At 37.7% G+C, this 27,041-nt stretch overlaps 1 protein-coding gene and 1 long non-coding RNA gene across 2 annotated transcripts in view; both read right to left on the minus strand.

The window, feature by feature from the left end:
- Window positions 1–27,041, minus strand: part of LOC149536571 (vacuolar protein sorting-associated protein 26B) — a 196,201-nt gene that overhangs the window by 163,804 nt on the left and 5,356 nt on the right. Inside the window, exon 2 of the mRNA XM_089803004.1 lies at window positions 12,702–12,750. Coding sequence (XP_089659130.1) covers window positions 12,702–12,704 — 3 coding nt within the window. The 5' untranslated portion in view covers window positions 12,705–12,750. The remainder of the gene's footprint in view (window positions 1–12,701; window positions 12,751–27,041) is intronic.
- LOC149536573 (uncharacterized) lies at window positions 19,988–21,850 on the minus strand. Its single transcript, XR_016357086.1, has 2 exons — window positions 20,956–21,850; window positions 19,988–20,766 (listed from the first exon to the last, which is right to left on the minus strand). It is a non-coding gene; the product is annotated as an uncharacterized LOC149536573 (long non-coding RNA).

Here is a 27,041-nt window from a genome sequence, read left to right on the forward strand (position 1 = left end):
CAAATAAAAAATCAGAATCTTAATCAAGATCCTTAGCTATGATGCTCTCCACCAAGAACCCAGTACGTGGGATACGTGTACTTTGTACTTGGGTACATGGGTACGAGTACTAGGGTTATGGGTACGAGTACCCATGCAACCTTGCAAATATATGGACACAATTTTAAAATAGTCTGGAATGTATTTTAACTGCTGTGGTTCGGAGACAAACCAGACATAGATTCGAAAATAATAAAATATTCCTCAATATCTATGATGTTCAATTTTAAAATGCTATAATTGATCCTGTCCACTTATCTATCATATAAAATATTTATAAAATTAAAAATAATAATTATAAAGGACGAAACTATATAATATTTTAACTCTAAAGCTTCATGCAAAAAACAAAAAAAAAAAAATGTTTCTTACTAATCATGCCCGAAATAAAATTGTTGTGGAGACACTCCTTACGGATGATCTATCCAATACAGTTTGACTCCAAAATCGCATATAAATATATTTAATAATCCAATGGTTTAGTTCAAAAAATCATTTCTCCACCAATGAGAAAATAATATATCAGGTGTGCCATAAAAATTTTAGAAATGTATTTGTATGAATATGAATCGTTTGTTGTGTCTTTTACATCCCTTATTTATAAAGGACGAAGGGGCATTATTAACCATCGCACCCTTTTATACAAATAACTAACCTATGTAAAATACTTTATATAATTTAATTTTTCCAAAATTCAACCAGCGGTGCCTATAGTTTCCATTGCACATTCTCCTATAGCCTCATTGGGCAGTAATATCCTTCCAAATGTATATTTTTTAAACTCAGGAGTGCAGGAAATACATGGACGGCACAACTTCAATAAATATATCATTGCGTTGTTGAAATTTCATTCATTTCACCGAAGGTATGGTTGACTCATCTTCCTTTATCCTTCCGCACAGGCTCTACTCCGCTCAAACTCCATACTTTGCCTCCCGCATCATCTCCATGTTTCCGTCTCATCTTCAACATGTACAAACTTGGCAGACAACAAATGCATGGCTTCCATTTACATTCGATATGGTATGAGGATATTGTGCATTCAACACCTGCACAGGTTCACTCCTAAAATCAAAATCTCATAACTCAGTGTATTCGGCAGATCATTTCAAGTCTTTGCTAACTTTCACACTCTGGCCAAGCGGTAAGACTAGAACAATATAACCATTTGGGTCTACTATGTTCAAATTTGCTCCATATTGTTCACACTTTGCATTTAAGTCGGCACTCCATCTTTGTGTGTTTATTTATACCTGCAAGACACAAAGCATCAATTAGATACGTATCATCAAATAATGATAGGTAAAACTCCTTTCTTGCAAGATTTCTACAGGATACAACAACTTTAAAAATGGCAAAGTGTATTTGCTTGATGACTGCTTCATCGGGACTCATGATATGCCCGCACTGTACTATGATATGATATCTCTGATATATCCTCAAAATGTTACGGGTTGGTCTTAAGTGTTTGGAGATTCCCATCTTCGTTTTGTATGCATATATATAAAATCTCAACCTTCACAGCAGTCCCTTATGGAGATAGGTTCAAGTTGTCCTTTTAATGTAATCATAGGAGTAAATCGCATGTGTTGTAGATTGCTAGTCTTCAATATCATTGCCATCAAGACCACTGAAGTCTATCGCGGATGTTTTCGATTTCATTTTGACCCTTTTGTTACTGCAGAAAAATCTTATTTGCTGAGTACCAACATCTGAAACCTGTAAGATCCTGACTGGTCCATCTGCATAAACTTTATATCAAACTTGTAACAAATCCACTTCATCTGATACAAATGTTTTCTACTGTCACAATTATCGTAATTTCATGGAGTGGGACAATTATCTGAAACAGGGGCTGTGGAAATTCTAAGTATTGTAGAATAGCCTTCAATGTTGTTCTGTACTATATTTTTCTGTTATCTGTTTGAACTCATATACTTGTTCCTTCAATATGATGAACGCGCACCTTTCACACAATTAGTAATAGACCTGTTCGCTGCATGAGGCTTGTATCAATATAAGGTTTGGAAACATCTGTGCGTCTTGGAATCAAAATGTTGCAGAGAAAATGGATAATCCTCGGCTGGGCACAACGTCATCAGAAAGTTCATCATGATATGTCTGATATCAAGGCACTTTGAATAGTTTTGAAATGTGACGTGTGCTTATATGAAACTTCCTTTTCCATATTCTTCTGATCATAACCTTTAAGTATTATGAAGCATATTGTTTGCATATTAGTAGTGGGTAAGATCTGTAAATTCTCTCTTTACCATGGTGCGTAGGACTCTAAAATTTGTCAAAATTTTGGAGTTCCATCACAACTGAACAAGATATTTAAGATATTTATTTGGGATAATATTTATATAAAGAGACATGTCACATGTCATGCAAAGAGGCATGCATTTGGAAATATGAAAAGACTTGTTTTTAGAAATTGAAGCCCTTGCAATTGTCAAATGAAGAGTCTCTCAATTCTTTATATAAATTGTATTAAGTAGAAAGCATTGTACTCGAACATTCTTTTATGATCAATAAAAAAGATATTTTATGTTGTGGTTGGGTTCTTCCCTTCAAGTGGAAGGGTTTTCCCACGATTAAGTTCTTGTGTCTTTTGCACAATTTTATTTACTGTTGTTAATCATCATTTCTAAGTTATAATTTAACATATAGTACCTATGAGATAGAGCATATGCAAGGAGGTGCAATGGTGTGGTCAACTTGTTCCAATGACATAGGAAAATGGCTTCCACCCTTTTGTAAAAGGTGATCTTCAAGATCATTCTATCTCCTCTGTATGACCAATTTTATTTTCTCTAGCATTGTGTAAATGCTATCATAGACATACCCCAAAAATGGTTCATTTGTATCTGCAAACCCAAGCATTGACATGATAGGTTCATTGAATTCCAAAACATATTCCACACAAACCCACCAATCATTATCATCCAATATCAATACCTTCACCTTTGAAGCCCTCTTTGAATTTGATTGCTTCTAGAAACCCCATTGTTTGCTAATAAACATCTGACCTAATGCCTCTTTTTCACCTTCCCAAGTCGTCTCAAAACAATTCTACAAGATGCGAACTGAATCTGAGCAACCTAAGGACATGTTTAATGGTGAGTTAGTAACACATTTGAAATATGTAAATAATGCAAAAAAATATTTTATTCAATTGTATAAAACATGGCATAAAATGATATATGAACCTAAATAAATTAAATTTTAAATTTTGCCTTCAACAAAATCTAATTTTGGAAAAATCTGAAAATTGCTTGTGACATGATGATGGTTTGCCACAAACATCTCAATCGGCTCAATCTCTTGGTATATTTCTTTCACCCACACTATTTGAGTGCCAATTGCTTGCATTACCAAATTGAGCGAGTGTATAGTGCACAATGTCCATAAGATGTAATCATATCTAGCCTCTACCAAAGCACCTACAACCCTGTAACTTTTGCATTGTCTGCAATTAATTGGACAACATTATCATTATGCATCATCTCTATGGGGTCAATAAGAATCATGGAAATGAACTCTACATCTTTCACTTCCCCTTCACTATCAACTGCCCTTAAAAACAACACCCCCTTGGAGGACACCACAATAACATGGATCAATGGACAATTTTTGCAATCTTCCCATCCATCAGAGATAATACACACAACTATTTGAAGTCAAGAATCTCTAATTGGTTTTAGTTGAGCATCTATAGATTTTCCCTCTTTATACAAAGGGTGGTATCCACCTTTTCAAATCCAAGGCTTGTGTAGCCAGGAGGTGCATTATTTATTGTTGACACCATCCCCCTTCAATATAACGATCTCACCAAATTGAATGGAAAACCATTGCAAAGAGGCAATGTGCAATTTTTTCATCAACAATATCTCTTACCTCATCCTTAAATGCCTTCTCTAATAGAAGTGGAGATTTGTGGTTCTACATCTTCATCCTCTATAGAAGGCATAGGTAAGAAGGGATGTCTAGATGTTGTAACTGGTTGAGAAGTTGGTGTTATTTCTTTCCCTTGAAACCATAACCACTTTGCTTTCCTTTTGTTACCAATCTAACAACATATTGTTCTTTTATAAGTGATGTTATTTGTGCAGCTAATAACCCCTTCTTCTCTTGCCCTGGGTCATCACACATATTAATCCATTTAACCCAAGGCCCAAAAAAGAAGTCAATAGGAGCTATTGTATTGTGCATAGCAAAACTTACATATCCAAAGAAGCCCCCCACCTCGTGAAAGTTGTGAAATTTTTGTAGTATGTCTCCATATAACAGAACCTTGATCAATTTTAAACTTTTGCTCCCCCTCTCTACCTAGATTTGACTACTCATTATTGTAATCTATAAATAGCTTTGTGGAAGCTATTTGGCACTCCACAATCGATCTCCTTCGAATATAATCACCATACATGAAACTTTCAAGATGGAGAAAAATTATTGAGATAGCAATATGAGAGGTAAAAACCAAATGTGAAGGCCTCATGTTAAGTTGCTTAGGGCTAGGAATAAAATTCTTAAAAGAATTGTTTTCAATTCAAGTTTGGGTCCACTTTTTCACCTTTGGGATGTGAGTTCGTCTTGGTACTCAATAGGTGTATAATGGTGTGTATTGGGTACACACAAGGTTCAAAGGTTGTGTGACAGGATTTCCAAACTGGAAATGGGCAATTTCCAGCTGAGGGAGCAGGTTATCTCCTTAACAGACACCATTTCTGAACTTAAAGAGTGCCACAACCTCCAATTCGACTTTGTTACAAAGTTTCTCAGATACTTTCACCATGGAAATAGCAAGCCTACAAACCAGTATCCGTTCCATTATCACACAACTTGAGGGACTTGATGCCATCACGGAACAACAATCCATTATTGCAGCTAACCATTCTTCTCTTGTTTTGGATACCGAATTGGAAGTTAAGTCATGGGCCTCCCTTTGTAGTAACACAGACACTGCACCTCTTGCTAGTATTGATAAAACGGTGCAAGGTAAGATCGAAGATGAGAGGGTGAGACGAGTTCGTGAGCTCAACCTGCGGGTTCGCAAACACCCTCCCACTCCTGATCCTCTCGCAGCTAGACGCTCTTTCCTCTGCGATCATCTTGGTCTTACAAATATCACGTTGGATAGGTGTTGGGTTGGACATGGGGACATCCTATTTATTAGATTTTTTCACTTGCACGTAGGTTTTGGGCTCTCCGAGCTAAGAGGAAGCTTTTTGCTCTACCTTAAAAGATTTTCTTAGATGAAGATCTCATGAAGGCTTAGGTTACAGAGCTGAAACACGCACGTGGGATAGTTGCGGAGGCAAGGAAAGCCGGTAAATGGGCAGTAATCAGGAATCTAAAAGCAATTATTAAAGATTCCCCTCCCAATGGTTGGGAAGAGAGACAGGCCCTCAAGGCCAAATGACGGTCCCACCAGCAGTCGGACAAGAGGGAGACCCCCACTTGCTCCCTTCTTGTTAACTGTTGGAATTGCAATGGGTCTCTTTGGTCAATTCTTGGTCTTCTATGTGATGCTGTGAGATCCACAGATATTCTTGTCATTTCTGAGACTCATGAGAGCCCTGTACGTCCTCTTCCGGGTGTTACTAGCTATCAATGGTTATCTATATGTAGAGAGGAGGTTCGTGCTTCTGGTGGGGTACATGGCTCAAGTGGCGTGGCTTGTTTGATCAAGGAGGATATTTTTAGCGGCACCTCTATTGTACACTATGCTGCTTGCTATTTCCCGCCAGCTTCCTCCCACTATGCTATTCAAGGTACCGAGGACGGTGACCCGTTTGTCGACCTTCACGAGACTATTTCTCAGTTTGCTACTCTTGGTGACATTATTATTCTCGAGGATTTCAATGCGAGAACCAAGGAACTCCAAACTCTGCTTTATGATCGTAGCTCGGATCCCATTTGCTCCACTGTGATTGATCTGACTTCCCTTGGTCTTCAGCGACATTTTGAGGATGCTCTTGGGTCATTATCTATGTATGGTAGACATCTGTTGTGGCTTTGTGAATCTTCGAGTCCGGTGATCTTGAACAGCCTTTCCTACTTTCCTGGTTCAGAGTTCTTCACGTATTGGCCTCATGGTGGTGGTGCTAGTGTCATTGATTATGTCCTCGCATGTCCCTCTTTCATTTCTTGCATTCGCAATGTCACCATTATGCGCCTTCCTCTTACGGATCATGCTCTCTTTAGTATTCACCTTCGCCTCTCCACTCGTCTTTCGCCCACTCTCTCAGCCTCTCATCTTTCCTCTGTCACTGCTCGCTCACCCATTCGCTTCCGTTTTCTCAAAGGTGATTGTGAGCTCTTTTCCACTCATCTTTTGAGGCTCCCCAACCCTTCATGCTTCTCTGACTCGAGTGAGGCCACTTCCATGTTTGATCTACTTGCAACAGCAATTCAGACGTCTGCCATTCTTTCCATTCCTCATTGCTCTCCTTTGCCCCTTCGCAGCAAACGCCGTAATACTTGCCCTATGAACCAGTGGTTCGATACAGACTACAAATTTTTCCATAGTTACATGCATTCTACTTTTGAGGCTCACTCCACTAACTACTAACTTTGCCAACATTCGCTCTTCTTATCTTCACTTTCTTCGCGGCAAGAGACGTTCCTTTGCCGCTTCCAAGTGCAAATCCCTCTGCTCCATGCTGATCCGCAATCCCCAGCTTTTTTGGTGCACTCTTTTCCCCCACAATTCTCCTCCACCCTCCGCCCTCAACTTTCGCTTTCTTACCTTGCACACCACAGCTCTTTATGACATTCTGAGGCAGCCTTCTATCCATCCCATTTTGCCTCCTTTCGACCGCTTGTTCACCCCTTCCCACATTTTTTGAGGCTATCAGATCCATGAAGTGTAGTAGAGCTACTGATGAGGTAGGTTTTCAAGCTAAGCTTTTTAAGTTTGGTGCCTTAGTTTTGGGTCCCTATCTCTCTATTCTTTTTAATAGAGTGATTCAAACTGGTTTTCTGACTTCTTGGTCTAGGCCTCTGATTTATCCTATTCATAAGACCGGCCCGATCTCTGATCCAGGGAACTACAAAACCATCATGATTGGGCACACGTTTGCTAAACAGTATGCGACAACCCTTAATACTACATTGTCTGGTGAGTTGGACAGGATAGGTTGCAGGGCTAGAGGGCAAGCTAGTTTCTGAGCAGACAATCGAACTATGGATCACATCTTCACTCTACAGGCTATTATTGAGGAGGCTAGACACAGATCAGAGAAGGTTTATTGTTGCTTTGTCGATTTTCGCAAAGCTTTTGATTATATTCCCAGAGTGACTCTGAGAGGCTTAGGGAGATTGGTATCTCTGAGATGTTACGTACCACTATTATGAGACTATATGAGACTATGGTTGGCAAATTCAGGACTCCCAAGGGCTTCTTGGATCCGATCCATAGCACCATTGAGGTTAAGCAGGGTTGTCCTCTCTCTCCTACATTGTTCGGGTTATATATTGATGAGCTCAACGACTTCCTACGGAGGTCCTCGCTCCCTGGAGATGGTTGTTATCTTCACCAAGTTCTACTCTCCATCCTTCTTTTTGCCAATGATGTGGTTCTCCTTGCTTCCTCTCCAAACAGTTTACAGAGGCTTCTTGATGGCTTGGCTTCCTTTTGTGATCAGCGATAGCTTATGGTTAACTTCAGTAAGACTCGGGTCATGAATCTTCACTTGTTTAAAGACTTCCCATCTCCACTTCTTTTTTTCAAGGTCAGGAGATCGAGATTACTACATCCTATACTTATCTGGGGGTTAAGTTTACCAGAACACGATTTAGTATTAGGCCAGCTATTCAGCCCAAAGTTAATAAGGGTATGGGTTCTCTTGCTTTGCTTGAGAAACAGTGTTTCAAGCACCATTTCCAGGATACCTCGTCCAAGTTATCTCTCTTGGACTCTCTTGTAAGGCCAACTGTTCTCTATGGGTCTGTGGTTTGGGGTCCATCTCTTCTTGGGTCTGATTGGGCCTCGATCAAGCAAGTGCAGACTTTATTTTTGAGGCGCATCATTAGATGTCACAGGTTCACTCCTCATAGTGTCATTCTTGCAGAGTCCGACGCTTATCCTTTCAATCTTGCGGCCATTTTTTATTTGGTTTGGTTCCTCCATCGTCTTCGTGGTTTTGCGAATCATGCTAGTGATTGTGTTTGATACTCCTATTTAGCTTTTTGTTCATCTGTGTCTACTGCGAGTGCTGAGTCTGGTTCTCGCGCACATTGTCGGTATGCACAAGCCTCTTCTCTGCTCGGTTCGATTGGGATTGATATTGACCGCCTCCCCCCTTTCAGTTCTTGTTGGATGCCTCAATTTATCTTCTCCCCTTTCGGCAGGAGTTGAATGAGCATGTCAAACTTGACATCTATAGACAGTACATTACCACTACCTGGGTTAACCCTCCTGGTGGGTTACACCCACAGAGGTCCTTTTATGCGAAGCACTTTTTGGAGATGTCTGATGGTATTATTGTTCGTCCTTGCTACCTTTCCCGGAGATGGTCTCATGACTTGTGTATCTCTTTGGGGTCTTTCAAAGTTGGTTCTCACTGTCTTCGAGTCCAAACTAACCATCATATTGATAGTGGTGAGTGGATTTGCAGGCTTTGTACTTTGGGTGAGATGGAGACTGAGACACACGTCATTTTTCGTTGCCCCATTTATTATGAGATCAGAGGGAGATTTTTTTGTTTGTTTCGAGAATGCTTCTCTCTATGATTTTTTTTCAACTACTATGATCAACACTATCTTGCACTTTATCTTCGAGAGACCACTATGCTCCGTGATAGCACAATCCAGTCACTGCTTCCAAGTCAACACTCGTCTACTCAACTCATTACTGCCATTTTCACACCATTATCTCCTTTGTGTGGTGTGAAAAGGCCTTCTAGCTCCACTAGATCTACCAAGCATCCCAAATGCGTCAAGTCCCGGACCGGCTATTTGCACCAGCGACACTCCTATATGTGTGGCCACAGACAAAGCAGGGCCTTTACTCATCGGCATGCATATCATTCAATGACTGACTTCTTTTCCCCTAAAAAGGACTCCTAGTCTCTCTCTTGGCCTCCTTTCTGGTTCCTTGTTTGCTTTCTCTTGTTGTTGTTTGTATTTATTTTCGGACACCTTTGTGTGCTCCTGCTGCTGTCAACTTCATTGATGTAATCCTCCAGTCCCATAGACCTTTTGTTGGTCTTTTGTTACACATTACTATCATTACCTTATCTTATACTACATGTGTGCATGGGTTCTTCAGAGTATGATCCCGAGGCACCCATAACATTGGGCATGCACCTTGTGTCCACCAAGCACGCACCTATAGACGAACCTTGTACTTTTGCACATGATTATTAGAAACCACTTGTGGTTTTGGGATTTTTCTATTTCAGAGATGCTTGATGTTGGAGCATCAAAGACTGACTGAAAAAGTGAATGCTTTGAAAATATTTTGTGGACCAGTGTATTATTTTTCAGTAATAAGTTTGATTTTATTGAAATAGTAAGAACATTACATAAAATAAGTACATTGAACAAGACTTGAAAAAACAATGGAGTCCATGAGGAAAACCATGCATCCAAAATAATCCCTAGCTCCTAACCATTTTTACAAACTTATCTTTACAAAGATTACAGAAATCCAATAGTTATATGACATAACACAAAGAAAAGAGTTCTAAGAAGCATTAACACTTCTAGACAAGAGTAGAAGTGAGCCATGAGAGATTTTGCATAAAAATAACTTTGTAATTAAACCAAAAGGTCGGCATTTGGTTACCCTAATTATTGCCTTTCCTTTCTAATTAATCCATTTGCCATTAAGCAAAAATAATATTGTGCCAAGTTGTCTTAGTCATTGTCTATTCTATTCGATTGTTCAAAATTGATCTTTAATCCTACTCAAACCCGTACTCCAACCAAGCTATTTCCAACATCATCATAAAGCTAATTTTGTCAATAAAGAAATTGCCAAAAGTACCAAAATAACACTCATTCCCAACAAAACGCCAGAGACAATAGAAAATTTTGAAAAGAGAATAACAAACATCTCATAACCCCACTTACAACCAGCACAAAGCAAAGGAAAGGGAAAGGTAAAGCAAAACCTTGCTTCTTAGGGGCTCGTGGGAGGAACCCCTGAATCCTTGCTCGCAGCATTGAGTTGATTTTGGCTTTTGGCCAATCTTCTTTTGCCTTGTTTGCTTCCTCTCTAACTCTTTGCAACTCCACTAGGTGTTCCTCATTTGTGGTTGTCCACCCAACCCTAGCTTTCATCTAAATGATGTCTTGGTTAATGATGTGTTGCATTACAAGTAACTTACGAGTGTACCAAACCTTTCTTGCTTCTTTGAATCTAGTGTCTCACATTTTCAACAAATTTCCACACAAAGTGTGTATTTTGTACCTAGAGTTTTTTCGATTCTAGTAGGCTTCTCACCCAAGTTGATTCCAATTCCGGGAACTGAGGTTTCTAGAATCTCCTCTAACCCTATCAACGCTTCTACAAGGACCAATTGATGCATCATAAAATGAATGATGTCTTTACCTTCACCCAATTGTAGCACCCAAGCCAAATATAAAGTAAATGTATATGTTGGTACGGTGACAATTCTCTAACTGATAGAACGTTTCCCCCAAAAGACAATCTACCATGTCCGCCAATCTGGGGTGGGTGAACTTAAACATTTTATCCACTTTGATTTTCCTATTGTGGCCATGGAATGGGTTTTGTTGCTTACAACATTGCACGGTGAAGGCAAAGTCCATCTTCTCCACACCAAAACAAGTGAATTCTGTAAATGTCTACAAATGAGGAAGCATGTGCACACAAAAGAAAGGCTCCCACTACAAAGAATTAGGGTGGTGAATGGTGGCATGTAATCAATGTCGGTCACATCCCATGTAGTCCAAGGGAATGACCACCTTTAAGCCCCCCCAATTGCATGTTGCATTAATGAGTTTGTAGAAGTGTCTTCATGAGGTGGAGAGAGAATAAATGTTACGAATGTTTAATCTATTAAAATATTCTAATGTTTCTTTAATGGTCATCTTAGTTAAATCTTCAGTTTATTAAGTAGTTTCTATTTCCGTCTTTAGTTCACAACTGTTTCATTTAGAAACATCATCTTTGTAATTCTATATAAGGAGTTTTCATCTCCTTTGTTAAATACAACTACAACAACATCAATTTACCATAACATAATCACCCATCTGACATCAGTAAAAAAATTCATAACAATCATGGACATGTTGAGAGTTAGAGCCCAATTTAACATTCTATCTGCTTCCTTATTTCCAGCTCTTTTTATGTATGTGATTTAAAATCATCCAGTGTTGACAACTCTTCTTTTTTTTTTTCTGAGGATGTAAATTTGCAGGTGCCAAGCATCCATGTCCCCTTTGGTAATGGCATTGCTAATGATTAGTGAGTCCCCTACAACATGTAGTTTTGTCACCCCCAGCTTCTTTGAATCTCTAATAGCAAACAAAGTCGCTTAACCTTCAGCAACATTGTTAGTTACAACTAACATCTTGAAGACGCTTACCACCCAAGGCAATAAGGTCTCCACTATCATCTCTGATTATAAATCCTGCCCACACGATCCTGGATTCCCTTTACAGGCACCATCAAAATTGCGTTTCCACCACCCTTCTTGTGGGCTTTCACATTGGATCAGTGTTAGAATAGAAAGAGAGGAGGGATGAACCCCAAAGGACCCATTCATGGGTGTAAAAGATTTGTGGTAATCTAGGTGTGACTCGAACCGGAGCTGATGCATAGCACTGGGATCATTAGCCTAATACTACACCTCACGATTCATCTTCACACAAACTCAGCTACACACTCACCCTTTAGTGAACCAGTATATTGGTATTGGGTTTTCACGTAAAACAATTTCATCCGTGATAATTATGGTGTTAAGTAATCTCATTTTGTATTGCAATCCTTGTATGTTTGTTTAGATATTTTTCAAAATGTCAGAATTTGTGTTTGCTTAGCATTTCTCCTCACTTTGTCTTAAGTAAGAAGTTGTTATTTGTATCCTTCCTTTCACAATTTGCCAAATCATGAGCTTTTGAATTATGCTATGATCAAAACAATATCATTCATCCACATCCCTAAATAGGGATAAATAAACTTCATCTTAACTACATAAGAAGAGCCCTTGCATTTATTTTCTAAAACCAATTCAAGTTAATAAAACCTATTTTTTTAAGACTTAATCAAATTGTACATTCATTTTCCTAAACTGATCAAATGTACAACCAAAACGGCATTTATTTCATATTATTTTTGCATTCCATTAAATATAACCCTAGCCATCTCATTCCAAGAATAACTTTGGAAGCTATGTCATTACTTTAGGAGCTCGGTTTGACACTGATAACATTTATCTTCTGGGATGTTAATGATTACCTCAAATTAGTGCTCAATTATTTAGGTATTAGATATAAATCAAAGTTTGTAATTTTTTGGTTGCAAACTCCGTAAACATTGATGCCTTGTTGGATTAAAAACCCAACTGCATTTCTTTAATGGTGGTCTGGAATAAGAAATAAAATAATCTCCTTAACCTTCACAGCTCGATGACCAAATATAACTCGTGAAACAAAGAATTTCTGGTACGAGAAAATTGCCTTACCATTTTTCCAACAAAGCAACACTCCTGTGCTGTCACCAAGGCTCAGAAACTGCATAAGATTTGTAGAAATTAATGGATTAGATTTAGGTCTCCTAATACAAAATGTGAAAACAGCATAAGAAACTTAAGTATACTGTGGATGACTGCAATTTACTTTGATGCTAAGCATTTGCAGTGACTATAAGGAAACAAAAACAACTCTGCTGAACGTACAAAATGAGTTACCTGACTATACTCAAATATTAGAAACGATGTTCAATAATATTATTATTCATTAATGCTGAAAAAAATATTTGAAGAAATGGTCAATAGTAGACAGTGCATTCATTTTAAGCAGTACAAAAAATAAAGTCCATGCATTGTTTCTGCACAGATGTTTTCTATACAAGCTAAAGTAGAAGTAACAGCCAATGAAGAAGATATTCATGAATTAATATTGCAAACAGATGTTTTCCATACATTCAAAATACAACTATTGACAATTCAACCCCCCTGATTCAAGGCTGTGGCACATCATTTGTTGCCATTAAATAAGAAATTCACATATTACATTTAGAATGTAGGCAAGGCACTGATGCAACTCATTAGGATTCAGAACCAATTTGGAAATGGAAAGATAATATAAACAAGACATCCTTAGAATTCATCAGGGTTTAGACTCAAAACTGGAAATAGACAAAAAAACTTTCATCAGAAAAGTCAAGACATCCTTGGAATCCATCAGAAAATTACTGGGAACATGATGACGGGCCACACCACCCGTACCAACTCACAACCAAAAATGCAACAATATGGAGATAGAGAGATGACAAAAATGCTTCATAAAGCATCCATTAATACTTGAAAATTCACTACAAGAGCTTACACTTGAAGAGCTTCTATTTCTCCAACTTCCTTTAGAAGAGATTACATTTGAAGAGCTTACAATTCGAGAACTTCTATTAGAAGAGCTTCCATTTCTTGAACTTCATTACAAATGATAATAGGCCTTTCTTAAATAGGCACTTCTAACCCAAGACATTACAAACACAACCAATGTGGGATAAAAGGTAAATACAACTACCTTTAAATAAATATTAAATTCCCACCCAAATACAACTAAGCACCCAACAAATATTAAATACATGATTTAAGGATCTTTCCACAAACTTCTAAATTGCCACCTATACACCTTGATTAATGGAATGACAACTATTTTTATTATTTTTCTTTTTTATTTTATTTTTTTTTACGCCACCTATGCGCCTCGAAAATAGAAATCTCCTTTTCCTTTCTTTTCTCCTTTTTATTTTTTTATTATTTCTCCTCTAATTTTCGTCACTTTCTCTCTCCTCTAGAATTTTTTTTTTTTTTTTTTTTTTCCTTTTTTTTTCTCTCTTTTTTTTTCTAATAATTTAATTTTTCCATGCAAGATGCTCCTGCATCAAACTCCCCTGGTAGATAGAAAAGTTTGTCACACACTTTGATGTCAAAAGAAAGATATAGAACCATCTTCATCTTCACCACAAACTTCTACCTCAATAGGGACAAGAAAACCAACATACAAATCTTCCACATTTTTTTTTTTGCTGATGCATGATGCTCCTGCATCCGACTCCCATGGTAGGAAAAATTTTGTGAGTATGGATTCACAAAATTAAGTAGCCACTGTTGACAGATTTTTTTCCTCTTCCTCCAACACATAGCTGGAACAAGTATCCGATGTCGATATATTTCCTTCTTTCTTCTTTTCCAACACCTAGCTGGAACAAGTGTTTGCTGCAGAAATCTCTCTTCCTCATCCAATCTTGTTGAATTAGTCACATCTGTAATAAACCCAACAACACCATAGCAATCTTCCTTTGCATACCATACACGATGAACAAGATCCTCATGCAAACCATCATTAGTATCTTTTAAACTCATATCAAAGACAACATCCCATGATTCATAAGAATTTACCTGTTTGACATCTTCATTTTCGCTTGCCTCTTTTATGTCGTCAACAATGCACGTAACTACTCCACCTGCTTGATCTCCAATGAAGGCACTATATTCTTCCTCCATTGCTGCAATCTTCAAATCATCTTGCTCTATTTCAGGTTCATAAATCTTGTCATCTTGATGCTCTTCCTCTTGTCTTTCATCTTCTTCAACTTTAGGTTCGCAAATAATTTCCTCTGCATCCTCTTGCTCTTCCACTGGATCATCTTTCTTTTCCACATCCATGGAATTATCAACATCTCTTTTCTGGTGACATGCTCTTCGTTTCCGCAACTCAGCTTCTAATTCATTCACTTGCTTCTGCAAATCAACTAGCAATAATTGTTGATTTCTTGCTCTAAATTTCTCAAGTCGAGGAATCCTCAGAATCCATCCAATCACAAAAGTCATCTTCGTCTTTCTCTTCTCCATAATCAAGTCTTTAGAAGACAAATCTCATGCAACACAAGAACCTTGTGCAAACTTCCTCACAGTCGGCGATCTGTCTACACAATCAAGAACTTCTTGACAAACTTCACCCAACTCAAGGTCCTGGTGCAAACTGCCTCACGTTCGGCGATCTGTCCGCACACTCAGGAACTCCCGCTCTGATACCACTGATGACGGGCCACACCACCCGTACCAACTCACAACCAAAAATGCAACAATATGGAGATAGAGAGATGACAAAAATGCTTCATAAAGCATCCATTAATACTTGAAAATTCACTACAAGAGCTTACACTTGAAGAGCTTCTATTTCTCCAACTTCCTTTAGAAGAGATTACATTTGAAGAGCTTACAATTCGAGAACTTCTATTAGAAGAGCTTCCATTTCTTGAACTTCATTACAAATGATAATAGGCCTTTCTTAAATAGGCACTTCTAACCCAAGACATTACAAACACAACCAATGTGGGATAAAAGGTAAATACAACTACCTTTAAATAAATATTAAATTCCCACCCAAATACAACTAAGCACCCAACAAATATTAAATACATGATTTAAGGATCTTTCCACAAACTTCTAAATTGCCACCTATACACCTTGATTAATGGAATGACAACTATTTTTATTATTTTTCTTTTTTATTTTTTTTTTTTTTATGCCACCTATGCGCCTCGAAAATAGAAATCTCCTTTTCCTTTATTTTCTCCTTTTTATTTTTTTATTATTTCTCCTCTAATTTTCGTCACTTTCTCTCTCCTCCAGAATTTTTTTTTTTTTTTTTTTTTTTCCTTTTTTTTTTCTCTCTTTTTTTTTCTAATAATTTAATTTTTCCATGCAAGATGCTCCTGCATCAAACTCCCCTGGTAGATAGAAAAGTGTGGCCACACCACCCGTGCCAACTCACAAAATATAAGAGAGATTTCTTGCTAAGAGCTTCTACAAGAAATTACATCCGAAGAGCTTCTACTTGAAGAGCTTGTCTTGAAGAGCTTCTATTTCTCAAGCTTCCATTAGAAGAGCTTCCATTTCTTGAACTTGATTACAAACGATTATAAGCCTTTCTTAAATAGGCACTTCTAACCCAAGACATTACAAACACAAGCAATGTGGGATAAAAGGTAAATACAACTACCTTTAAATAAATATTAAATTCTCACCCAAATACAACTAAGCACCCAACAAATATTAAATACATGATTTAAGGATCTTTCCACAAACTTCTAAATTGCCACCTATACACCTTGATTAATGGAATGACAACTATTTTTATTATTTTTCTTTTTACGCCACCTATGCGCCTCGAAAATAGAAATCTCCTTTTCCTTTCTTTTCTCCTTTTTATTTTTTTATTATTTTCCTTCCATTTTCGTCACTTTCTCTCTCCTCCATAATTTTTTTTTTTTTTCCTTTTTTTTTTTTTTTTTTTTTTCTAATAATTTAATTTTCCCATGCAAGATGCTCCTGCATCAGACTCCCCTGGTAGATAGAAAAGTGTGTCCCACACTTTGATGTCAAAAAAAGATATAGAACCATCTTCATCTTCACCACAAGCTTCTACCTCAATAGGGACAAGAAAACCAACATACAAATCTTCCACATTTTATTTTTTACTGATGCATGATGCTCCTGCATCCGACTCCCATGGTAGGAAAAATTTTGTGAGTATGGAGTCACAAAATGAAGTAGCCATTGTTGACATAATTTTTTTCCTCTTCCTCCAACACATAGCTGGAACAAGTATCCGATGCTGAAATTTCTCCTTTGCAATGAACTCTATCCAAGCATAAATCTCATCCTTATTCAATCTTGTTGAATTAATCACACCTGTAATAAATCCAGCAACACCATACCAATCTTCCTTTGCATACCATACATGACTAACAAGATCCTCATGCAAAAAATCATCAATATCTTTTAAACTCATATCAAAGACAACATCCCATGATTCATAAGAATTTACCTGTTTGACATCTTCATCTTTGCTTGCCTCTTTTATGTCATCAACAATGCACGTAACTACTCCACTTGCTTGATCTCCAACTAAGGCACTATACTTTTCCTCCATTGCAATCTTTGAATCATCTTGATCTATTTTAGGTTCATAAATCTTGTCCTCTTCATGCTCTTCCTCTTCTCGTTCATCTTCTTCAACTTTAGGTTCGCAAATAATTTCCTCTTCATCCTCTTGCTCTTCCACTGGATCATCTTTCTTTTCCACATCCATGGAATTATCAATATCCCTTTTCTGGTGACATGCTCTTTGTTTCCGCAACTCAGCTTCTAATTCGTTCACTTGCTTCTGCAAATCAACTAGCAATGATTGTTGATTTCTTGCTCGAAATTTCTCAAGTCGAGGAATCCTCAGAATCCATCCAATCACAAAAGTCATCTTCTTCTTTCCCTTCTCCATAGTCAAGTCTTTAGAAGACAAATCTCATGCAACACAAGAACCTCGTGCAAACTGCCTCACAGTCGGCGCTCTGTCTACACAATCAAGAACTTCTTCACAAACTTCACCCAACTCAAGGTCCTGGTGCAAACTGCCTCACGTTCGGCGATCTGTCCGCACGCTCAGGAACTCCTGCTCTGATACCACTGATGACAGGCCACACCACCCGTGCCAACTCACAAAATATAAGAGCAGGAGTTCCTGAGAGTGCGGACAGATCGCCGAACGTGAGGCAGTTTGCACCAAGACCTTGAGTTGGGTGAAGTTTGTGAAGAAGTTCTTGATTGTGTAGACAGAGCGCCGACTGTGAGGCAGTTTGCACGAGGTTCTTGTTTTGGACGAGATTTGTCTTCTAAAGACTTGATTATGGAGAAGAGAAAGAAGAAGATGACTTTTGTGATTGGATGGATTCTGAGGATTCCTCGACTTGAGAAATTTAGAGCAAGAAATCAACAATCATTGCTAGTTGATTTGCAGAAGCAAGTGAATGAATTAGAAGCTGAGTTGCGAAAACAAAGAGCATGTCACCAGAAAAGGGATGTTGATAATTCCTTGGATATGGAAAAGAAAGATGATCCAGTGGAAGAGCAAGCGGATGAAGCGGAAATCATTTGCGAACCTAAAGTTGAAGAAGATGAACGAGAAGAGGAAGAGCATAAAGATGACAAGACTTATGAACCTGAAATAGATCAAGATGATTTGAAGATGGCAGCAATGGAGGAAGAATATAGTGCCTTCGTTGGAGATCAAGCAAGTGGAATAGTTACATGCATTGTTGACAACATGAAAGAAGCAAGCAAAGATGAATATGTTAAAGAGGTAAATTCTTATGCATTATATGATGCTGAATTTGAGATGAGTTTAAAAGATATTGATGATGGTTTGCATGAGGATCTTGTTAGTCATGTATGGTATGCAAAAGAAGATTGGTATGGTGTTGCTGGATTTATTACAGGTGTGATTAATTCAACAAGATTGAATGAGGATGAGATTTATACTTGGACAAAGTTCATTGTAAAGGAGAAATTCCAACAACAGACACTTGTTCTAGCCAGGTGTTGGAAAAGAAGAAAGAAGGAAATATATGGGCACCGGATACTTGTTCCAGCTATGTGTTGGAGGAAGAGGAAAAAAAATCTATCAACAGTGGCTACTTCATTTTGTGAATCCATATTCACAAAAATTTTCCTACCATGGGAGTCGGATGCAGGAGCATCATGCATCAGCAAAAAAAAAAAAATGTGGAAGATTTGTATGTTGGTTTTCTTGTCCCTATTGAGGTAGAAGCTTGTGGTGAAGATGAAGATGGTTCTATATCTCTCTTTTGACATCAAAGTGTGGGACACACTTTTCTATCTACCAAGGGAGTCTGATGCAGGAGCATCTTGCATGGAAAAATTAAATTATTAGAAAAAAAAAAAAGAGAAAAAAAAAAAAAAAAATTTGTGGAGGAGAGAGAAAGTGACGAAAATGGAAGGAAAATAATTAAAAATAGAAAATAGGAAAAGTGGAGAAAAGAGGAATCTCTATTTTCAAGGTGCATGGGTGGCATAACTTCATCTTCTTCAACTTTAGGTTCGCAAATGATTTCCTCTTCATCCGCTTGCTCTTCCACTGGATCATCTTTCTTTTCCACATCCAAGGAATTATCAACATCTCTTTTCTGGTGACATGCTCTTTGTTTCCGCAACTCAGCTTCTAATTCTTTCACTTGCTTCTGCAAATCAACTAGCAATGATTGTTGATTTCTTGCTCTAAATTTCTCAAGTCGAGGAATCCTTAGAAACATTCCCACTATCAACAATGATAAAACTACTATCCAGTAGCCTTCTAAAGAATTTGCTAATTAGACTAGATGTAAGGGCAGAGCTAAAAGAATTATCTTGTGCAAATGGAGGATATGTGAGTGTACATTTTGCTAAAAAGACAAAATGCAGCTTGATAGCAACAAATTGAATGCTAATATTAAATATATAATATGCACAAAGGATATCAAATGTCATTCCATCTCATGCGGGCTATCAGTGGAGAATATAAATGTAATGTCCTCAAATTAGAAGAACCCAAATTTTGTCCTAGATTATACTTTCTATATCAAAACAAGTAGGGTTTATATGGTACCTTTTGTTTTGATTGAGATCCTGCAAGCTAGTTAAAAACATTACAATCATAATTCATAATTAGACATTCGTAAGTTAGAAATCAAAATATATCTCATTAATAGACTGCTTCAATCAGAATTTAGATGGCCCGGCCATAGAAGCAATAAGTAAGAGAGATTTTATGAGGTGCCCAAGAGACTGCCTACCCTAGGCCCAAGAGCAAATATACCATCCCTCTTGGCCTCATGTCACCCTTGCCAACTACGGATATCTTTAACAATCTTAAAACATGCACATGTGATTAAACTGAAAAGTTAACATAACAGTAACAAAATGCAACTCATAACACCATTATTTGTTAACTAGGGAAACCCTAGCCAAGGGAAAACCCCGGTGGGGATGGCATGGACAAAATGATCCACTAATCAAAAGTATCTTGTGAAAGATATTGACCCTGTTTGGAGTCTATTACATTGGTATAGTGTCTTTGCCCTTGTTAGAGGATTAGCCCTTATTAGAAGCCTCAACCCTGTTAAGAGTTAGTATTACAATTACAACAGTAGCAAGATGAGCCCACTGCTCAAACATGCATATTCAATGAAATTCTGTACACAAAAGATCTAGATACAAAAAACCCTTTTAACAATGTTGATATCCTCAATATCTGATTTGTCCTTTGCAGCTCTTTGTTCACAACTCCACATATACTGCCTTAGCATAAAGTTTGAATCATAATACAATAGCATTTCAATGTCCAAAAAACATCTTACAGTAGCAACAAAAATTCGCATATACAAATCTTTCCTCTATACCCTTCTGATTTGTCATGTCGGCCTTCAAGTCTTCACACGTGTCCAAAAACACAAAATTGACTTTTGCTCACATAGGGTTAACATCTAGGATGTCATTCCTAATTGGTCAGGCAATTATTTTGGTAAACCAAATAATTCCTTAACACAAATTAATCCGTTTCTAATTTTGGTTTGTTCAGTCTGAATTGTACTGCAACTGGTAAAGCCTGAAAACTTTGTCCGTACAAGTCATGATGACTCGTGTACTTAGATCCATAATCATCAGTGTCTGTACTACCTCCAGGTAACTGCACACATGCCAAAACGCACCTTGTGAAGCACGCCAATCAAAAAGGTGTCTCTGTTGACAGTTAAAATTTGCAACACTTGGACAAGTATCTCAGTCTTTAAACCAAAACTTTATCTTCATAGCATGTTGACTGATTATGAATGATATGTTGCCATAAATGATAACCTCAATGTACTTCTATATTCACCTCTTAGCCAAATTGCCCACAAGTGCAGTGTACCATCACCATGTTCCTCATCCTTGTCACTTCTAACTTATTCCCGATGCATTTGTTCATCATGATAGAGGTCATGAGGAATATACAGCCGGGTGCCTGGAAAGTCTCTCCTCCTAAGCTCAAAGGCAGTCCCCTTGTCCCCCTGCCCCATGGGACTCATTAGTCCAGCATGCGGCGGTGTGCTTTAGAAGGTGAACTCATCACCAGTCTCCCATTTGTGATCTCCTCATTCCCCTGCCATGGCTAACTATGACAGACAGGAAGCATAATACTTTGCATGAAATTTCTGTATTACAGCATTTACAAGATATCAGAGAAATAAATATATTCAAAAACTGAATGGCATGTGTGTGTGTGTGTGTGTGTCAGCATAATAACATATCACTGAGATGCATACCAAACCAATATAAAACAACTAGCAAACACTCATTATATATTATTAATATCCAGCATTGCTGTTCTGAGATTATTACTCCAACCTCTCAATTATCATGCCTCTTTGTCAAGTCACATCTTCCCATTTCTAGTAAGCGCATCCTTTCAGGAGTGGTTTATTATACCATTATTATTTTTTCATTAATTGATCCAAAGGCGTCATCCTTGCTTTAAGACATGATCTTGGTTGCTAACTTAATTAAATGTCATAATCCTTGCTTTGGTTTCTGCCTCTTCTGCTTTCTTTGTTTGGTGTGGTATATAGACAGTGGAGAATCTTGCCATATGTCAGGTGTCAAAGAGTATTTTTCACATCCTCAGAGTTAAGAAATGATATAAAAAATATACTTGGAGATGATAACTGTGACGGGGAACCAGGTCGTGGTACTTTTCAGACCCCTTCACAGGGAGACTTTGTCTCTTACAATACTACTGGATGTGTTGTATGCTCCAGGCTGAGCAAGAATCTCATTTCAGGTTCTGTCATTGAGAATAGGTGATTTGAGGTGATCTTAAGAGGAGGACAGGTACTTAATTTACCCCAAATGTGTCACTTCAGCTAAAGTGATTGCGACTCAACAAGGGAGCTTGTATCGACTTTCTTTCCAACCTCTACATGCCTTGGCCAGCAGTAGTAGCAGCAGTCACTTATGTGAGCTATGGCATAGAAGGATGGCTCACCTACATCATGGAGCTTTGAGGGAACCAAGGAGATAGTGACCAGGTTTGCCCCAATGGAGTTCTGAGCACCAAGAGGTATGCAGGCGGTGTACTTTGGAGAGAACTAAAACAGACTTTCCCACAAGTAATAGTACATCAGTAGGCATTCTAGAATTGGTACATTCTAATGCATGTGGGCCCATGTCTACAGTCTCCTTGAGTCGCCGTCAGTATTATGTGGCCTTTATTGATGACTACTGCAGGAGCACATAGATCTTCTTGACTACCAAGGATGAAATCTTCAAATGGTTTCCAAGAGTTTAAAGCTCTTGTGGAGAACTAGACAGGAAAGAAGATCAAAGTCCTAAGGTTGGATAATGGAGGTGAGCACACTTCAAATGAGAAGGTTTTGATAACAATGGCTTTGCAAGGGGAACACTGGAGCTGGAAGGACAGATAATATGTTCCCTTCACATTGAAGATTTTTGGGAGGATTGCCTCAATGAAAGAGAAATTGATAAGAGGGATCACTAAAGATAATCACTATCTCAAATTGTCTTTTTCCAATTGAAATAAATATACTTGGGCTGCAGGAAGATGGTTCGGAGGTTGTTGAACCCGAATATTTGAAACAGGAAGAAGTGACCTTGCATGTTGCGGATTGGACAAAGGACACAGAGATTGATATCACCCAAAGGATAAAGTCCATTATTGAGTGCACAAGTACTTGGCTGAAACAAAAGAGAAAAGAGAAAACAACCAGCACACAATCAAAATGACTAGAGAAAAACTCGTGACCTTCCCCTGTAGCTAATACAGTTCTATTGGTTGATCATGCAGGTGAGAAAGAGAGTTCAAGTGGGACAAGCCGAGAACTAACCAGTAACCAATCTATAGTTCGCAAAACCCGTTCCAATACTAGGCTAGGAAGCGTGTAGGAATGGCAACCCAGGAACCCACTGTAATGGATATGGACCAAGGTAAGGAACAAGACTCTGCTTCCATAAACAGTGAGCTCTAGATTCAAGGAACTATGGATACTGTCTCTCAAGTGATTGACACATTGATTACCCCAGTTAAGAACACATCGATAAAAGGAACCTCAGAAGTGGTGTCGAACTGGCTATCTAATTCCATAACTAAAAAGCGCATCCTGGTACCTATGTCCATTCCAATTAAGGACGTTGTCAGCAAGTATATTGTCAAGACTCCTAGGACTAAAAAAACAAAAAGAGTCGCTAGGATGTTCACTGATTCAAAAACAAGGGAGGTTACTGTTGAAATTGCCCACTATAAACCCAAAGGAGATTCTACTTATTTAAGCAACTAGAGTGGACTTGGGGTGCTCAACACAGAGACCAAAGAGCACTGATTGGAGCAATCTACACAAAATACACTGGTTCAATTGCAAAGCAACGGTAAAGAGAAAAAAAAAACTCAAACAAATTATCAACACACTTACTGACTACATAGATTCCTTTGGTGACTTTGGAGCACTACCTCTAGCACAGGCACCACAGGCTTTTGACCCAAATTCTCCTAATAGAGAAAAGCTATTAAGTCAACTACAAAGAGGGAAAGCCATCGTTGTCACGATGGATAATTGAGTTGATGAAATAATTGAGAACGGATTGAAGTTCTTTTAGGAGTCCAGCAAGGTTTTTAATGATGCAGAGGCCTTGCTAGGAGAGGTTTGAACTCAACTGCCACTCTGGGAGGCAAACAAAGTAAAATGGAAGGCACTAGTCACTCAAATTTCTGAAATAGAACAATATGGAACTGTTAAGTTCCTAGCGGAGAATCCCTTGAAGATAGTGGATGCAGGATTGCTCTATGCCCTGAAGAAAATTATGGGGTGGAAATGCTCCATATACAGGTCCATGATTGGTCAAGCTCAAATCATTGAAAATGAAATCAAAAATATGTATGATAATATGATTAAAGATATCAAAATTGTTAACCAAGCTGGTCTGCCACATTACGAAAAGGGTAATCTAGATCAGGAAACAATGGTCAAAGCCTTCGAAGACACCATGAAAGTGATCAAAGAAGCAGTAAACTTTACAATGACGGATTTCACAAAGTTTGCACAGGTGGATTCAATGTTGAGTTTGTGTACAACTCACCTTTCCAATTCTGCAGACCAGATCCTGAAGATGAGATGGGAGAGGGACACCTAGAAAAGAAGAATATTGAGCCTGAAGAACCCCAGCCCAAATGTCATTCAAGGATTGGTAAGCATGTACCAGAGATAGAAGTTGACACGTGGAACCACCGGAGAAGATGAACAAACCGAAGAAGCAGGTGGCAATTTGCCCATCTAATTTAGCTTTGTTTTATGTTATTGGCATGTTTGAACTCTGAGGACACGTGTCCTCCATACATTATTTAGTTTTGATAACTGTCTTAACTATTGCCAAGAGGTTGAGTTTTCAAGGAGATCTCCTGACAATCTAAAACTATATATATGGAGAACTAAAAGTAGTTAAGGGTTAGAAAAAGATATTGGGAAAAAGACTATCAGTTTTTAGTTGCAAAATTTTGATCTTTGTTTCCTTTGATAAGTTGAACCTAATTCAATCCACATGCTATGAATGGGATTATCTTAGCATTTCGATCTCTGATAATAATAGAAGATAGTGTTGCAATCTAAATCTTTTATGTTCATATCAATGAATGGTACATTTCTTTTGAGAATAATTGCTTTCAAATACTTAACTATCTTATCATTCTGAATATGTTTATGGTTAAAGTTCGATTGTCATCTTTTATGGTACATTTTATTGATTTTCATGAGAACCTGAAAAGCCTTGTTCTTTGTCTAAGTTCTTATGATTAGATTAAGATTACATTTACTGAAGTCACCTATCTAAGAATAAGTAAGGTTGTCTCTATACTTTCAAGCTAAAAGTATGTGTTTATTTAGAATAGGGATTCATTGTAAATCCAACAAGGAAGCTATACCTTATGCAATTCAGAAGGAAGCAATAAACATATGCTTACCCAATTGTAGTGAACTTATATTGTCTTCAAAAGAGTAATAGGGTCATTGAACAAAATATTTGTAAGGCAAACTTTTCACCAACGAATTTTCTGGCGACTCTACTAGGAAGTCAAATAATTGATGACTTGGTTTGTTTTAAAACTTCTTACAATGATTAACCATGGTTCTACCACATAACGATGTCTTTCATGTATTATAGCCAAATCTAGGATTCCATGTTACATAGGAAGATCTAATTTTAGATTAGGACTTGTATCTTGCGAATTGAGAACAAGCAATTGACAATACCTGCAAGTAATGAGAGTTTTGCAAGAAGAGGAAGAGATACATGAAAGGCTGAGAGGGATTCCAATTGTTCACAAAAGGGTAGCTAAGAGTAGGATTGCTCAAAACCCTGCTAGAAACTAAACCCAAGACGTGTGATAAGCTAGCTAAACCAAAGTACACTAAAATCAAGAGGTACGAAGGGGTTGCAGACAAAGATTTTGAAGCCGAAAGAAGCTTGAACTTTACTCCCAATCACGCTTTGAAGAGAAAGAAGGTAAACATTGTCCATAGACCTTTCCCACCTTCAACTCCTCACCCTTCAACAACAATATAAGCACCGACCACACCAGGAACGGTCACACCCCTCTGTATAAACATACATCCCTTGAACTTTGTGTTTCCAAGTATGGCTCTTAACCCTTAGGGACAAACACGAGGCCTTTTGAACTTAGGAGGGAATCTTGGGGCTCTACCAAAAGGAGCTAGAGATGTATTGCCAAAGTTTAATGGCAATGACAAGGTAACAACGAAGGACCATCTCACTACCTTCCATTCGGCTTGTGGAATATTGGATGTTCCCCAGAAGATGTGGTTGTCTGGCTATTTGTTCAAGCTCTTACCGATGCTAATTATTGTGCCTTAGAAATACAAGACCGCATATTTGATGCTCCTTAATCCTCTCACAACATGTTTCACTTCAATTTAGGTTTTGATGAACAAGATGATTCTTATGACCTTACTTTTACTTTGTGCATCCTAATACCTTTATTTGATGAGCCTAAGCATATTGAGTGCTTCTCTTTACAATTTCATCTAATTAGACCTAAGAGACCTTATTTATCTATGCTTTATCTTTCTTTTCAATTCATTGCTTGTGTTATATTGCATATGACTTGCAACATTGAATGGTTTCTTTTTCATGATAATTTTACTTAGTACATCCACATCCCTATTATGTTGCTCCTAGTTATGTGGCATTGTTAGCCTATCTTTTGGGGGCTCTTTGTCCTACTTTGTGAGTAACATAATAGTCATTCCCATTGTCTCCTCACTAGGGGAGCAATGTCCCTATTTCCTCTTTCTATGTATATCATTAGATCCATTTATCACCCTTTTATTACTTGTTTCCCTTTTATATGATGACATGTTTTCTTGTATTCATTTATTGTAATTACTTGCAGACTAACATCCCAAAGGCAATCTTATGTTTGCTTGAAATCACTTGTCTAGTATAAATTGAAACCATTTAGGGAGGTATAATGTGATTCTTCTCTTCTTTTTTCCAATATCCTTTATGAACTTGCATCCTTTTATGATTTGATGTTTTCTCTTTCCTGCATTTTATGCTTGTGAGTACATCTTTATTATAATAGAATATCTCATTTAGGACATATGTTGGAGTTTCCTTTTCTTTTCTCTCAAAGGATCTGTTATCCTTGTATTGTCTCTTTCATGATAACTAAGTGGGCATAATGTAGTATCCTTTCATCTCTTTATCTCATTCTCTATAGATTTGCAATATTTTATGGTACATTCTTATCTTTGGCTATGAAATGCTTTGTTACATGCAAGGATCATGTGTCTATTGCCTAGCAAATATCTTTTCTTACCTTGGATAGTAATGTTTTTTATTTAATAATCATCTCTAGTTTACTTCATAAGTGATATCCTTTCTTACATTTCATGTTGT

The sequence above is a fragment of the Cupressus sempervirens genome, chromosome 10 (genome assembly GCF_028749045.1).
Source record: "Cupressus sempervirens isolate cs-2001-9-10 chromosome 10, ASM2874904v1, whole genome shotgun sequence".
Taxonomy (NCBI): domain Eukaryota; kingdom Viridiplantae; phylum Streptophyta; class Pinopsida; order Cupressales; family Cupressaceae; genus Cupressus; species Cupressus sempervirens.